At 39.9% G+C, this 16,040-nt stretch overlaps 1 protein-coding gene across 1 annotated transcript in view; it reads right to left on the bottom strand.

Annotated features, from left to right (window-relative positions):
• CFAP54 (cilia and flagella associated protein 54) overlaps positions 1–15,336 on the bottom strand; it is a 347,206-nt gene extending 331,870 nt beyond the window's left edge. The window contains exons 1-2 of the mRNA XM_014590242.1: positions 15,008–15,336; positions 2,663–2,768 (exon numbers count right to left, since the gene is read on the bottom strand). Of these exons, the coding sequence (XP_014445728.1) occupies positions 2,663–2,768; positions 15,008–15,336 (435 nt within the window). The remainder of the gene's footprint in view (positions 1–2,662; positions 2,769–15,007) is intronic.
• Positions 15,337–16,040: the final 704 nt, after the last annotated feature.

The raw sequence follows: 16,040 nt of genomic DNA, 5'->3' as shown, positions 1-16,040 counted from the left end.
TTCTAACTTGATTCATATAATAAATTCGAAACTAGGTTCAAAGCAAGCGTATTCCACAAGATGATCTTTACTATAACCAAAATAAAAGCAAAGCGAATCTAAAAAACAAAGTAAAAACTCAAGTTCATTTACAGAATTATAAATACCTTCAGTGACTAACTTTTCCATCAGTGAAACGTAGAAAAACTTTTCCTTTATTCTTTTAATTAAGTTGTTAAATAATTTTTCTAGACCTCCCTGTCTGAAACATTCTAAATACTTAGCTATGCCCCATCATCAGCTTCAATCACGTTTCTTCCTCTTCCCTCGACCAATATCCACTCCACCCACCTGGCTACTCCTCAAACAACCCCAATCTGTGCTTTGTATTCCCAACTCCTTGTACTAAGGAATACAGACATGGAGAAGGGGCTGTCCTCTACTTGTCAAAACTGTTAGTCTGAGACCAGCAGATGGCATAATGGTTATGTCTCTGGTTTCCCACATGGCCAACTATGGTCCAAGTCCCAGACCTGGCAGCTTGAAACTCATGCCAGGCGTGTGTGCATGCATGCCCAAAATCCCAAGAAGGAAGTGGAGGAGAAGGGATTGTGGTGTGGTCATCCCCCCGGGGGTAAATTCTTGCTTTCTGTCTCTGTCTCTCCAGCAAGCTCATGCATCGTATAGCAAAAAAACTCTCTTAACAAATAATAATAAAAAAACTGTTATTCTGCTTTGTGTGACTATAGTTTACAACCTGGGATTTTTTTTTGGGGGGGGGTGCGTTTTTTTTTTTTTTCTATTGCTTGCCAAAGCCTATATTTTTCAAGTTTCTAAGAACAATGATCCACTTACATGGGGCTGGGATTAATCTCTACTTTTGGAAGAAGAAAATAGATCTTAGTTCTTCATTATGAAGGTTTCTTTACATCCTATACCCTGCTTAGTAAATTCGTCTCCCATACCGAAAGAACTAAAGTCCAGAAAATAGAAATGGAGGAGGAGCTCTTTCCCATTATACAAGATGGCAGGTGAAAAACTGAAGCAGGATACTAAGGAGAAGAAACCTGAAGCCAAGAAGGCTGATGCCAGTGGCAAGGTTAAAAAGGGTGACCCCAAGGCTAAAAAGTCCAAGAAGGGGAAGCCCCATAGCAGCTGAAACCCCGTCCTAGTCGGGGGCATCAGCAGATACTCCCGGTCTGCCATGAATTCCATAAAGGCCATGTACAAGAGGAAATACTCAGCCACTAAATTCAGGATCGAAAAGAAAAATGAGAAGGTTCTTGTGACTGTCACAAAATCGGTTGGTAGAGACAAGAATGGTGGTACCCGGGTGGTTAAACTGCACAAAATGCCTAGGTATTATCCTACTGAAGATGTGCCTCAAAAGCTGTTGAGCCACGGTAGAAACCCTTCAGTCAGCATGTGAGAGAGGTGCGAGTTAGCATCACTCCTGGGACCACTTTTTTGACAACCCCCGCTGTATCTGGTTCAGATCATGAGTACATGCATGCTTAGTATATATACTCTGGGAGATCTGCAGATGTGAACCAGGAACCTTCCCATGTGGGTCTGCTTCACAAAGCACCACATTTTACCATGTGTCACCATCTGTCCCTATTATTCAATTTTAAAAGCTCATATCTTAGTGAATATTAAGTGAAATGAACATGTTCATATTGTGTTATGTTAAAAACACCAGGAAGGTGAGATCTTCGACACAGAGAAGGAGAAATACGAGATTTCAGAGCAGTGTAAGGTTGATCAGAAAGCTGTGGACTGGTAAATTTTACCAGAAATCAAAGCTGTTCCAGGGGCTACGTGCAATCCATGTTTGCCCTTACAAATGGAGTTTATCCTCACAAATTGGTGTTCTAAATTTTTTGCCAATAACATAATACCTAATTAAATAACTATATATATATATATACATATATATATGGAGGAGGACTATAAAGCTGAAAAGCTAAAGATTAAGAAAACACCAAATGCTGCCCATGTCTAACCTAATAACCTTTTGGATAAAATAATTCTTTGTCCAACACTCATATGCTTAGAATTATTTGGACTTACACCAGAGCTTAAAGAGAAAACTCATGCTATCATTAACTGAACACCCAGATATGGTGTGGTCTTACCAAACCAAATCCATGAGTCTACAGCATTATACAGAACTAGGCATTACATGGAACTGAAAACGGTACAAACTCAGTTTAGATACAGTACTAAGAAACAAGGCATATATGGAATGACTGCTATAATCACATGAAGCAAAATATAAAGGAGGAGCTGAGAGTCCTCCTTAAAACTGGGCACTGGGAAGCAGGCCACACAGCAGCAAGGCAAGGAGCCATAAGGGCTGTCTACTGGGCAAGGCCAGCTATGTGAAAAACAACAGGAAGTGGTGTCTGGGCTCCTTTGTATAAGGTAGGAACATGATGACTCAGCATTTCCTGTTGTGTGCCTACCACACCCCACAACCAGCTGTACTCCTGCCCCTCCCCATCCAGCTGCCTGTCAGCTCAGGAATCTCACCTCTAGAGAATCTCAGCTACAAAACTGTAAAATGCAATTACTTTCTTGTACCTATGATCATTAAAAATTTTATCTAAACATGTGAAATAGGAATAATAATAATGGTTAGAAGTTTCATTTTAGCTCACTTTATCTCAGAGGCACTTACTTTCATTTGACAGAGGCTATCTCCAACCTTCAGGAGCTTTTCGTTGTAATAATCAGCTGGCAGCCTGGGGGCGTATTTGGTCCAGATATCAAACAAAGAGATGGCACTGTAAAAACCATAAAATAAAGTCTTCTTCAAAGTCAGCAGAAAGCTACAATTCACTAACAAGCAGTCATTAAAAACTTAACCTTGTGCTAAGTATTTCTAATGTGCCTTATTGTTAATGCAAAATTATTAATAAACGTAATTGTAGTTTAAGTTATTGCTTCCTCTCTGCTGAGCACTGATCAAGGCCCTTTGCATACAGTTTTAAAATATATTTTGCTTTTTGAAGAAGTTTTAGTTTTGCAGCAAAATTGAATGGAAAGAGAGGCAGGGTCCATGGCACAAGGGTAAGAACTGCTCAAGAGAAGCTGGAAACCACATAGTGAGTGCAGTTCAGATTCCCAGTCCAGTCCTGAAATACTCCAGGCATACAGGATTCTACAAGCAGGAAGACTGAAGGGAGACAATCATATTGTTACCAGACTCTGTGGAGGGTGGACCTGTTTCTCTCTCCTTCTCTCTCTCTCTCGCTCTCGCTCTCTCATGTGCACATGCACACAAGGTCATGAAGAAAGAATTGAGCAGAAGTTATAGAAATTGCCCATAGCACCCCTTACTCCCACACATACATAGCCTTCCCTATTATTAATATCCCCACCAGAAGGTACATTTGTTACAACTGATGAGTTTACGTTGACATATCATTATCACTTAAAGTCTGCTAGTTTCTCATACGGTTCACTCTTAGTGTTGCATATTCTAAGGGTTTGGACAAATTCATGATGACATGTATTCACCATTACAACATCCTAAAGAGTAGTTTCATTGCCCTAAAATTCTGTGTCCCACTGGTTCATCCCTCCCTTCCCCCACAGTTTTGCCGATTCCAAAATGAGTCTCTCTGACCTTCTCTTGCCCTCCTGTCTTTCACCCTTCTTTTTCCTCTGAATCATACGGAAATGCTCTCTCTGAACCTCCCTTACTTGCCTAAAGATGGATCCTCCAAAAAAGAGCTCAATTGTCATGAGTCGCCTCTGGAATCTCATCAGCCAGGGGAGAGTAACCAGATCACAGAGGAGACTGAAGGTTAGCACCATACCCAGACGGACTTTGTCACAGCTTACACACCTATTCTTCTGAAGGCTGCTCTGAGACAACTTGTATTTTATTTTGCATTTTGCCACTTACATAAAATTCAAAAACATACAAAATTAACATTTCATTTAGGGATACATGCATTATGTTGTAAAACTATAGTGAGACAATTTTATTACCTAAGAGACTATCTGCAAAACAGGACAGCCTTCGTTCACCATGCATTTACTCCCCCAGTCCTCCTATACCTTGTCCCCGACTCACCATCAAAAGCCCAAAGATTTGATTCCCTTCTATAGCTCAGAATGTTATGTAAGGGTCAATCATCTGACTCATTCTTTGAGTCTCACATGTTGTGGAACTTCTGTATGTATACATGTAAATACAATGTTTTTTTCCCTGTCAGTCTGTCCACTGTCAGATTATCAAGCCTTCAGAGAGCAGAAAGGCTTTTGCTCCAATAAAAAATAATACAGGGCCAGCAGATGGCATAGCAGTTACGTTGCTAGACTTCCACAAGGCCGACAACAATTACAGTCCTGGACCCGGTGGCTTGAAACTCACACTATGCACATGTGCATGCATGCCAAAGATCTCAGAAGGAGAATGGAGGAGAAGTGAGTGCAGCATGGCCAGCATACCTGAAGGGTGATTTCTCACTTTCCCTCTCACTGTCTCTGTCTCTGCCTCTCTCTCTCTCCAGCAAGGGCACACACCCTAAGGCAAAAACCTCCAGAAAAAAAAAAAAAAAAAGAAGGGACCAATGATGGCATAATGGTTATGTTGCTAGATTCCCACAGAGTTGTCCCAGACTCAACAGCTTAAAACTCATGTTGGGCACATGTGCACATGTGCCCAAAATTCCAAGAGGAGAATGGAGGAGAAGGGTCTGTGGTGTGGCCATCTCCCCTAGTGGGTAATTTTTCACTTTCTGTCTTTCTGTCTCTCTCTGTATCTTTGGTGAGCGCACACACCATATAGCAAAAAATCTCTCTTAAAAAAAAAAAAGACTACAATAAATAGTCTTTTTTGATTGTCTTCTTTCACTTAGTTATACGCAGCTAAGTTTCCTTCACATCTTTTGGTGGCTTGATAACTCATTCCTTTTTAGCACTGAACAATAGTCCATTGTCTGGATGTACCATAGTTTATTCATCCACTCACCTACTGAAAAACATCTTGGTTACTTACAAATTTTGGGCAATTATGAATAAAGATGCTATAAATATCCATGTCCAGGTTTTTATATGAACAAAAATGTTCACCTCATTTGCGTAAATACAAAAGAGCATATGGATCACATGGTAAGAATATATATAGTTTTGTAAAAAAAAAAAAAAAAAAACTGTCTTCTATAGTGCCTGTACTAGTTTCTATTCCCACCAACAATGAATGAGAGTTCCCATTGCTCCACATTGCCCCTAGAGTATGGTATTGTTAGTATTCTGGATTTGGGCCTTTCTCACTGTTAATTTGCATTTCTCTGATGATTTTATATGTTTATCTGCCATCTATATATCTTCTTTTTTTAATAATTATTTTTAAAATTTTATTTATTCATTCATTTATTTTAATTTGACCAGAAAGAGACACACAGAGAGAGAGAGAGAGAGAAAAAGAGAGAGAAAGCAAGCCACCAGGTCTGGGACTTGAACCGTGGTCAGCCATATGGGAGTGTCTAGTACCTTAACCACCACACCACCTGCTGGTCCCCAATCTGCCATCTATATGTCTTCTCTGGTGAGGTGCCTGTTAAGGTCTTTCATCCATTTTTTAAATTAGGTTGTTTGCTTTCTTATTGTTGCATTTAAGAGTTCTTTGTATATTCTGTTTAACAGTTCTTTATCAGATGTCTCTTACAACATTTTCTCCTAGTTGATGGCTTATTTTTTCATTCTCTTCATAATGCCTTTCACGGAGCAGATATTTTTATTTCAATTTAACCCATCTTATCAATTCTGTCTTTCATAGATTGTCTTTGATGTACATCACCAAATCCAACTTCTCAATTTTCTACTTTATTATCTTACAGGAAGATTATAGTATTGCATTATACATTCAGATAAGTGACCTGTTCTAAGTTATTTTTTGTGAAGGGTGTTAAGGTCTGTGTCTAGAGTCACATCCAATTGTTCCAGCACCATTAATTGCATAAACTGTCTTTTCTCCACTGTATTTTTTGTCCCTTTGTCAAAGATCAGTTGACATATTTATGTAAGTCTACTTCTGGGTTTCTCACATATCTCATCCCTTTCTACATAGCTCATCAACTAAGGTAAATAGATACATTTGGGGTTGTATAATCTGTTCCATTGATTTCTCTATTTCTCTATTCTTTCACAATATCACATTGTCTTGATTATGTAGCTTTAAAGTAACTCAGGTATTGTCAGCATTCCAACTTTGTTCGTCAATATTCTGTTGCCTATTCTGGATCTTTTACCTACATTGTTTTTTTTTCTCTCTCTCTCTTTTCATTTTCACAACAACCTTAAGATGGGCAATTTTTTTCCAAAAATTATTAATTTTATTTATGATTATTATTTTTAAGAATTATTTATTTTAATTTTATTTATTCATTCATTTATTTTAATTTTACCAGAGAGAGACACACAGAGAGAGAGGGAAAGTGAGAAAGCAAGTCACTAGGTCCAGGTCAGCTGAACCATGGTCAGCTATATGGAAATGTCCAGCACCTTAACCACCATGCCACATGCTGGTACCTCATTTATGTATTATTATTATTATTATTATTATTATTTAATTTGTGACAGAGAACACATGCTCACTAGAGAGAGACAGAGAGAGAGAAAGAAGTGAGAAAGCAAGCCATCAGATCTGGGATTTGAACCGTGGTTGGCCATGTGGGAGTTCATGCCACATCCACCACACCATGTGCTGACCCCAATTTATGATTACTCTTAATTTGACCAGAGAGAGATCAAGAGAGAGAGAGAAAGTGAGAAAGAAAACCTCCCGGTCTGGGACTTGAACCATGGTCAGCCATGTGGGATTCCAGCATCTTAACCACCATACCACCTGTCAGCCCAAAAATGGGTAATATTAATAATCCAAATATACAGTTTATGAAGTTGAGCCTCAGTGCATCCATGCTCTTAACCACTAAATGACTGTACCTGTCAGTCCTCTAAAATGTAAGCTCCTAGAAGACAAGACCTGAGAGTAGTGAACACCCAGTACATGTAGGTACCAAATAAATATTTGTTGTAAGAGTTCAAAATAAATAATGAATGATTAGAGGGAAACATTCTTTGTTCTTATTTTACAAAGGGGTCAAAGGCTCAAATATCCAGTCAATCTACTTAGGGTTACGCTTCCTTCCACTGAGCAAAACAAAAACAAGGTATATTGTGTGTTCAAAATGGTTCATACAAAGCACACTGCATGCTCAAAATGGTTTTTAATCAGAGTTTCAAAGGTAACACATAATTGCTCATTTTATCATTTGTTAATTAACATTTACTCCTTCTCTCTCTCCCAGAAATTATCAATGTCTCTAGGAAAAACCCAAATTTCCTTTAAAAGTTGTCTAATCCTATTTTATTTCTAGATAATGAGTGTTATAGACAGGATGTTTATGTCCCTCTCCCCCAAATTCACATGTTTAAACCCTAACACCTAGTATGACTATATTTAGAGATAGGGGTCTCTAAGGAAGCAATTAAAGTTAAATGAGGTCACAAGGCAGAACTCTAATCTGATGGGATTAATGCCCTTAAAAGAAGAGATATACTGGCCAGCGGGTGGTGTGGAAGTGAAGGCACTGGATTCCCACATGGCTGACTGCAATTTGAGTCCCAGACCTAGTATCTTGTTTTCTCACTTTTCCTATCTTTCTCTATGTCTCTTTATGGTCAAATTAAAATAATAAATAAAATTAAATAATGATTTTTTTTTTCTTTTAGAGCTTTTTGCCTTAGGGCATGTGCACTCCCTGGAGAGAGAGACAGACACAGTGAGAAAGTGAGAAATCATCTTCCCAGAGAGATGGCCACACTGCAACCTCTTCTCCTCCATTCTCCTCTGGGGATCTTGGGCATGTACACACACACACACACCTGGCATGAGTTTCAAGCCACTGGGTTCAAGACTCGAACCGCAGTTGGCCACGTAGGAGTCCTGCAACGTAACTGTTACGGTATCTGCTGGTCCCAAAATAATAATTCTTAAAACAAAACAAACAAACAAAAGAATAAGTATCAGAGAGCTGTTTCCTCCCCATGCTTGCTTAGAGAAAAGGCTATATAAGGGCAGAAAGGACTTCCACAAGCTAGGAAAACTGTTCTCACTAGTACCAAGCCTTCTAGACTTTTTTTAAAAAAGAATTATCTTATTGAACTTTATTTATTCTATTTATGTACTTACTTATTTTAACTTGACCAGAGAGGGACAGAATGTGTGTGCGTGTGTGTGTGTGAGAGAGAGAGAGAGAGAAAGAGAGAGAGAGGGAAAATGAGAAAGCAATCCACCAGGTCCAGGACTTGAACCATGGCAAGCCGTATGGGAGTCCAGCATTCTTAACCACCATGCCACCTGCTGGTCCCAAGCCTTCCAGACTTCTGTCTGGAACATCTAGTCTCAAGAACTGTGAGAAAAAAAAAGATTTCTGTTATTTAAGTCTCCTATTGGTGATATTTTGTTATAGCAGCCTGAGCTGACTAATACAGACAGGAATCTAAACTTAAGGACTAAAGATGGCTCTAATACATACAATATCCATGTTGGAATGCTAATAAACAACCTCAACAGAAATATGTCAATTAATTCATTTGGGTAATTCACTGATATTGATAGAGTCACTGTTTAAGTGAGGATGACAAAACATTATTGCCTTCCTAACTGATTAAAAATATTTTGGTGTTGGGAACCAGCGGTTAGCGTAATGGCTATGTCGCCGGACTCCCATGTTGTCGACTGCGGTTCACGTCCCGGACCTGGTGGCTTAAAACTCACACTGGGCGCATGTGCGTGCATGCCCAAGATCTCTAGAGGAGAATGGAGGAGAAGGGATTGCGGAGTGACCATCCCCCCTGGGGGGTGATTTCTCACTTTCTGTCTCTATGTCTCTGTCTGTCTGGCGAGCGCACGCCCCCTATAGCGAAAATCTCTCCAAAAAAAAAAATTTGGTGTAGAAAAATATAACATGCACCAAGAAATAAATAACACCAAATAAATAAACCATAAAAGTTTTTAAAAAGAGGAATGTTTTGTTTATTTATTGCCCTTTCCACTTTATGAAATGCTACTACTGTATTCGAATAAATATAACAGACAAGAAACTCACGAAGTATGATAGAGTTTTCAAATTATGCAGATGAAATAGTTAATTCTTCTAAAGCTTAAGGATGAGATAATAATGACTAGGCCTGTTACTCATAAAAGAAAAATACCTGCTTTGTTAAGTCAATCAAGGTTATATAATAACATGCTTTTTTTTTTTTAATAAACTTGAAGTTCAGGTTAAGGCTGCTCATTGGAAATGGCTTACATAAAGATTAAACAAAAAAATATATAACATACACTATGTAATATACATCATTTAAGAAGAGAGTGTTAATGAACTCTGGAATGATGATTGATTATAGTGGCTGCTGATATTTAGAATGTTCTAAAATGAAAAATCATAAGTCTTTGGGCTGGTCCCATGGCCTAATAGTAAAGGAAGCCAGATCCTACTTGGCTGACAGTATGATTTGAGTACCAGACCTGGACACTCGAAAAAGCACAACAGGTATATGTGTGTGTATACCAAAAATCACCAAAGGATGGAGAAATGGAGTAGAAGGGACCACAGTGTGAACACGTCCCACTGGAGGGTGTTTGTCCTTCTCCATCTCTTTCTCTCTGGCAAGTGTGTGTGCTCGCTAGCAAATTAAAGTTAACAAGCAAGCAAACAAATAAGAAATGAAAATCTTAACTCTTCCTGGAGCTCAGAAAACGATATCGAAAATATGCCACTTTGGACTCTAAACTGAGAATACCTAGCAAGCAGCACATGCAAGGAAGGGCTTTTCCCCGAAGTTCTCTTTCTACCTCCAGGAGACACTCAATTGCTATGACTCCCTTCCCACATATTTCATCAACTGAGGGAGACGGATGCCTCTTGCAGGAAGGAAGACTAGCACTGACAATATATACCTAGTAGTTAGACAAACTCGTCCAGGCTCTTGTCTGTTCTTGGCCCCATTCTTCTCCCCTGAAAAATCATTTACTCTTCCTCTAACATTGTCTACATCCACACTTTTTTCTACCCTATGAAGAGGGTACTTAATATTCAACCATCTATTCTTTCTTGGAGTTTGATACTTTATGTGACTCCATTGTGTTTGAACATTAATACATTTGTACATGTTTTCTTTTGTTAATCTATCAAGAGTTTGTTTCATAGACTCAAATTACTGAAATTCACAGTGGAGGCAAAGTTTCTTTCATCCTTATACTGCATAGGTAGAAAATCTAAATCTTGAGTGGTTATGACAAAAGCATATCATTTTAAAAATGTATCAGACATGTTTAATGATATTGCTTGTATGAAAATACGAGAACTATTTATTTAAGAATTTTTTAAGAATTATTTATTCAACTTTTATTATTTTTAAAATTTTGCTATAGGGCACATGCACTCATGGGGGATGGGGGGAGAGGAAGCAAGCTACCAGGTCCAGGACTCAAACTGTTGTCGGTCATGTAGGAGTCCAATGCCCCAATAATCATGCCACCTGCTGGACTTTCTCCTTAGCATTTACCACTTGCAGCTGGGTAGTTGGAAAAGCCATGCTGTATTTTTCTGGGGTTTTTTTAATGCAAAAATGCACCATGACTTTTCTGAAACCCAATAAATTACCATAAAATGTACCTATCTATTTGATATGCTTCTTGTCCAGTTCTTCCCCTGGACTGCAAGCTCCAAGAGGGCAGAGATTTTTGTCTAATTCACTAGTGTATCCTCATACTTCATACAGTACCTGCCACATATATGTGCTCAGCAGCTCCTTTGATAACACTTGTGTACTGATTTCACTCACTGAAAATCTATCTCCCTCTCTAAGCTATAAGCTCCATGAGCACAGATTTCCACACCTATTTTGTCCACCACTATGTTACCCGTGACCAGTACTGTGCCTCACACATAGGCATTCAGTAAAAACTGTTGCATAAATAAATATCTAAATTGTATGAGAGGTGAGATTGTCAACATCCATGTCAATCCTTAACATTTGTAATTCTCTTACAGTCTGTCTAAAGACAGAATGGCTACTATACTTACAGATTGGCCCAGGTCTACTGTCATAGATATAGCATTCATAATTACTGAGAAATCAAGGATGATAACCCTTGAGTTCTTTCTTTTTTTTTCTTTTTTTGGAGAGGTTTTTTGCAATAGGGTGTGTGCACTCGCCAGAAAGACAGAGACAGAGACAGAAAGTGAGAAATCACCCCTCCCCCCAGGGGGGATGGCCATGCTGCATCCCTTCTCTTCCATTCTCCTCTCAGGATCATGGGCACGCACGCACAGGCACCGGCATGAGTTTAAGTCACCGGGGTCCAGGACTCAAACCACAGTCAATTAGATGGGAGTCCAGTGACATAGCCATTACGCTAACTGCTGGTCCCACCTTTGAGTTCTTTCAATATTAAATATTTATTAAATGTTTCCTATATCCCAATCCCCAGGTTAGATGCTTGAAAACAGAGCAATGAAAAAGAGACACTTAAACCAAAGTCAACAAAGAACTTACATTTGAATGGAGAGACAAACAATATACACACACCCCCATACACACACACACACACACACACACACACACACACACACAGAGGGCCAGCCCAGTCATTGAGGGAACCAGAGTTCACATGGCTGAAAGTGATTCAAATCTTGCTACCAGAAGCTTCGAAAACATACCAGGCACATGTACACACTTGTCCCAAATCCTGACAGGATGAAAAAAATGGAGAAGGGACTGTAGCATGATCATCCCCCTTTGCAGCGAAGAGGGGGATTTTTCCCTCTCTTTCTTCCTCTGAAGAATACACACATGCTTTGGCAATTAGAAAAAAAGGAAAACAAGTATAAAAAAAATATACAAACCGACCTGTGAACCTGCATTGGATAGGAATAGTCAGGCTAAAGGGGTAACAAAGAAGCTGAAAGAAGAGAAAGAGCCAGGTACTGAAAAGCTAGGGGAAGAACGTTTCAGACAAAGAATTCAGCAAGTATACAGCATGTGGGATGAGAAATAGAATCTGTTTTTGAAACGTCCGGCGAGCAAAGTGAGTGAAATGAGAGGAAGGCAGGGTCAGATCCTGAGACCTTGGAGGGAATCAGAAAGCTATAGTTACCTTAGAAAAAAATGTATTCTAAAGGAAATGGTAAGCAATGGGAGATTTTAGAAATGAGTAGGTGACTTACGTATGAAGATCAATCTGACTGACATGTGAAAGATTTAAGACAGTAGCTGCAGGGGAAATGTGAGATGGTGGTGGTTTGAACTGGATTGCTAAACAATTTCAATATAAATGCCCACTGTAATCTGCTCTCCTTGGCCAGTTGTTGGTTCTCCTCTTTCCTAGCCCATCAGCAGGATTTGTCACAATTATTCCTTCCTCCTTGAAGCACCTTCTCTCTCTGCTTCCAGTATTCCAGGTACTTACCAGTTTTCCTCCTACCTCCTTGACTATTCTTTCTTGGTCTCTGCTGCTTTCTTATCACCAGTAATTGTCAGTGTTGGAGTATCTATTAATAGACCTTAGTTCTTAGTCCTTCCTCTTCTCCAATAGCTAACTCCCTTAGCTATTCTACCAGGTGTCATGTCAATATCACTAATAAGCCAATGCTCTCCAAGTGCGCATCTTCTCTGACCTCCAGATTCAAATGTCCTTTTACCTAGATAATGGCTCTGCCTGGATGTTAAATTATATCACAATTTAACGAAAATTAATTTTTTTTAATAATTATTTATTTATTTTTAATTTGACCAGAGAGAGAGAGTTTGGGAAAATGAGAAAACAAGATGCCAAGTCCAGGACTTAAACCAGTCAACTATGCGGGAGTCCAGCACCTTAACTACCACACTACCTGCTACCCCACAAAAATTATTTTTTTTAATTACCAGAGGGTTCATGTGCTGGCCAGAGAGAGAAGGAGAGATAGGAGTTGAACCCCATTTACAGGTGGACAGAGCAGCCCCCCACCTCCCGTAGGACCACTGCTATGACTCCTGACAATTCCTCTTCTCCCAGGCACCATATTCCTTTGACCTTAGACATGTAAGTCTTGTTCTTGAATAATATAGGTTCAAAGCTTCTAGACAAAAAATGTCCTTTGTACCCACTCCAAAATTAGGAGAATAAATGGACCCATCTGGCATGTACCACTCCCCACCAGGAGGGCAATGCATACCTAAACCCCACCTAGAACAAGTGTGGACAAAGTCCTTCCTGATCCAAATAAAAACCTCTTGCCACAGCTCTTCCTGGGCAACCCATTTTCTGGGACCCCTTCCTTCTTGGGAGATCTGTTTTTCCATCCCTCTCCTTCAATATACTCCGCACTTTGCTATTGCTCCTTTCTGCATCCGTATCTCTAATTCTTCTTGAGCATGGGACAAGAACATGTGTCTCACTGCGAGTGTGAGCCTGATCACCCCTCACCCCCACGTTCCTGTGTCAACAGGGCATGATCACACCACAATCCCTTCTTCTCCATTTCTCATCCTCTGGGTGCTCTAAGCACACATGTGAACTGTGGTTGGCCATGTGGGATTCAACTCCCTTAAGCACTAAACTATGGGGTGGGCCCTAACATTGAATTCTTGATCTTCCTCCCTCCTGCCTGATATCTGCTCTTCCCACACTCAGAGTCCTACCCCAACTCCCCTTATTAATTTCTTCACAGCCTATACTTTGCATAGAAATCCTCATAGCTTGCTCCCATACCTCTTTCTCATTTTTCTCAAGACCACTTTTCATCATCTTTTTTTTCGTATTGCTCATCCTATATCTTCATCCCCTGCTCCATTTTTCTCCCTAGCATTTATCTCCTTATAAAATTACTTATTTTAGTGGCTATCTCTACTCACAAAAATATGTGCTTTATGCAGATAGAAATTTTTTTATTTTCATATAAAAACTTTAATTTTTATATTTTCATATAAAAACTTTAATTTTTTATATCTTTTAACTTGATGTTTTCTTAGTTCCTAGAGCAATGTCTGGTATACCGTAGGTGTTCAATGAATACATGAATGAATAAAAAATATAAGTTAAAAACTATTCATAATAAACACATAAAAAAATAAGATAAAGGGGCGGGCAGGTGACATGGTGGTTAAGGGTACTGGACTCCCACATGGCCTACCACAATTCGAGTCCCGGATCTAAAGGCTTTCTTTCATACTTTCCCCCTCTCTCTTGCTCTGTCCCTCTCTGGTCAAATTAAAAATAAACAAATAAAGTTAAATAATTCTCTAAAAAAAGTAAGGTAAAACTATTCATTATTCTAGTATTCTTTGCCACATATCCACATTTATAGCTGTTGAGTTGCACTATATTTAACCAGGGAAGAAAGACAGTAACATACACAGAAAGAACGTTAAAAACAGGTAGCTTCCAGTGTGTAGTAATAACATGGTGATAGAACCACCCCCTACAGGCAAACAGATGTGCAGAATGAGTCCCAAAATTAAGAAAAAGTCATTGTAATTCTAGTATTAAAAGGAATTAAAGTGTACATATCCACAAGATGACGTACTCCATGGTTTCAGGAACTTCTTCAAGAACCTAAGCTACCTCTAAGTTATTCTTTCTTTCTCTACATACAAAATTTGAGATGGTGGTGGTTCCCGTGTGTAGCCACCACATGGAAAGCTGTGAGATCCTGGGAGAATCAAAAACGTACTGGCACGGAGTAGCAACTAGGAGACAGAACAAATGGAGAGTTGTGAAACATTCTGTGTTGATTTTTTTGTGTGTTGATTTTTATTTTGACCTGGAGCAGGAAGCCAAGATATAGCATCTACCAGGAATTCAGGGTTGTAATAGTGACGAATCTCCACTTCTTAGGCTTTATCTGGAGGCCCTGCTGTCGGCCACGGACCACCACCTGCCTCTGAGGGCATCTCCTCCTCTGGCGGACAGTGGCCCGTCACCGGCCGGCGCCCTCCCCAGCGCCCTGCCTCCGCTTACCAACGCCGGCGGAATTCGTGCTTCTGTTTCTCCGTGGTGGCTAAAGCCTTCTTCTTCTTCATAAAACCTAGCAACTCCCGGATCTCCTTCTCGCAGGAGGCCAGGAGCGGGTTTCTAGCGTCGACCGGCCCATAAAATACAGCGAGGGGCAACAAGTCCTCGGGGCAGGTCGACGGGTGCAGTAGGCTTGGGGAGCTTGGCTTCGAGTCAAGGGGCGACTTCGAAACCGCTGTCGAAGTCGGGGGCGGTGTTGGTGGCAATTCTGACGGCGTGACGGATAAAGGAGACACATCGGAAAGAGAGCTCGAGAGAGCGCCGTGTGCCGCCATATTGACGCGACCTGGCCGGCCTGGGCTGTGTGTACACGCGGTTGCCTGGCGACGGTCTCGCGGCAACCTAGCATCCAGCGCGCCTTCCGGGATGCACAGCGGCCCCTGGAGGGCAGAGGAGGATAAAACCGGGTCAGAAAGATTTTTTGCCCCGTTGCCCACTGGCACGGTTGTATGAAATGAAACTGAAGAAAGAGTTCCGAATCAGAGAGCCAGTGAATATTGGAGCCAAAATAGGATGTGCAAAAATCAAGACTGTTCTTTTTTTTTTTTTTCGTTTGGACCACTTAATAATGATGATGAGAATCGTTAACAGAGATTAACCATTGTTTTAAATATTTGAAACATCATTTCACTTATCTCATTTAACCATGATAACAACTTTACAACTTAGGATACTATTAGTATCTCCAATTCAAAATTTTGGAAACCGAACTTTAGGGATATTAAGTCATTTAACTCAGGTTAACTCTACTCTAAACAGTAGTGTCAGGGACCAGACAAGTCCTGCCCTTATAACTATAAAATCTCTACTCAGAACGAACAGGCTGTATTGATCACTCTCCAAAGTAAATCTTATAAATCAAATAGAAATTAGGAAAATATCTAATAAGCCATTTAAGAGTCAGGTACATGTAACCTACTCGTTCTCTTTCCTCTCATTATAACTTGAGATCTATAAGTTGGAATATTGACTGTGTCTC

Source organism: Tupaia chinensis, unplaced genomic scaffold (genome assembly GCF_000334495.1).
Source record: "Tupaia chinensis unplaced genomic scaffold, TupChi_1.0 Scaffold000423_1, whole genome shotgun sequence".
NCBI lineage: Eukaryota > Metazoa > Chordata > Mammalia > Scandentia > Tupaiidae > Tupaia > Tupaia belangeri.
This window is presented reverse-complemented; position numbering and strand designations above follow the sequence as displayed.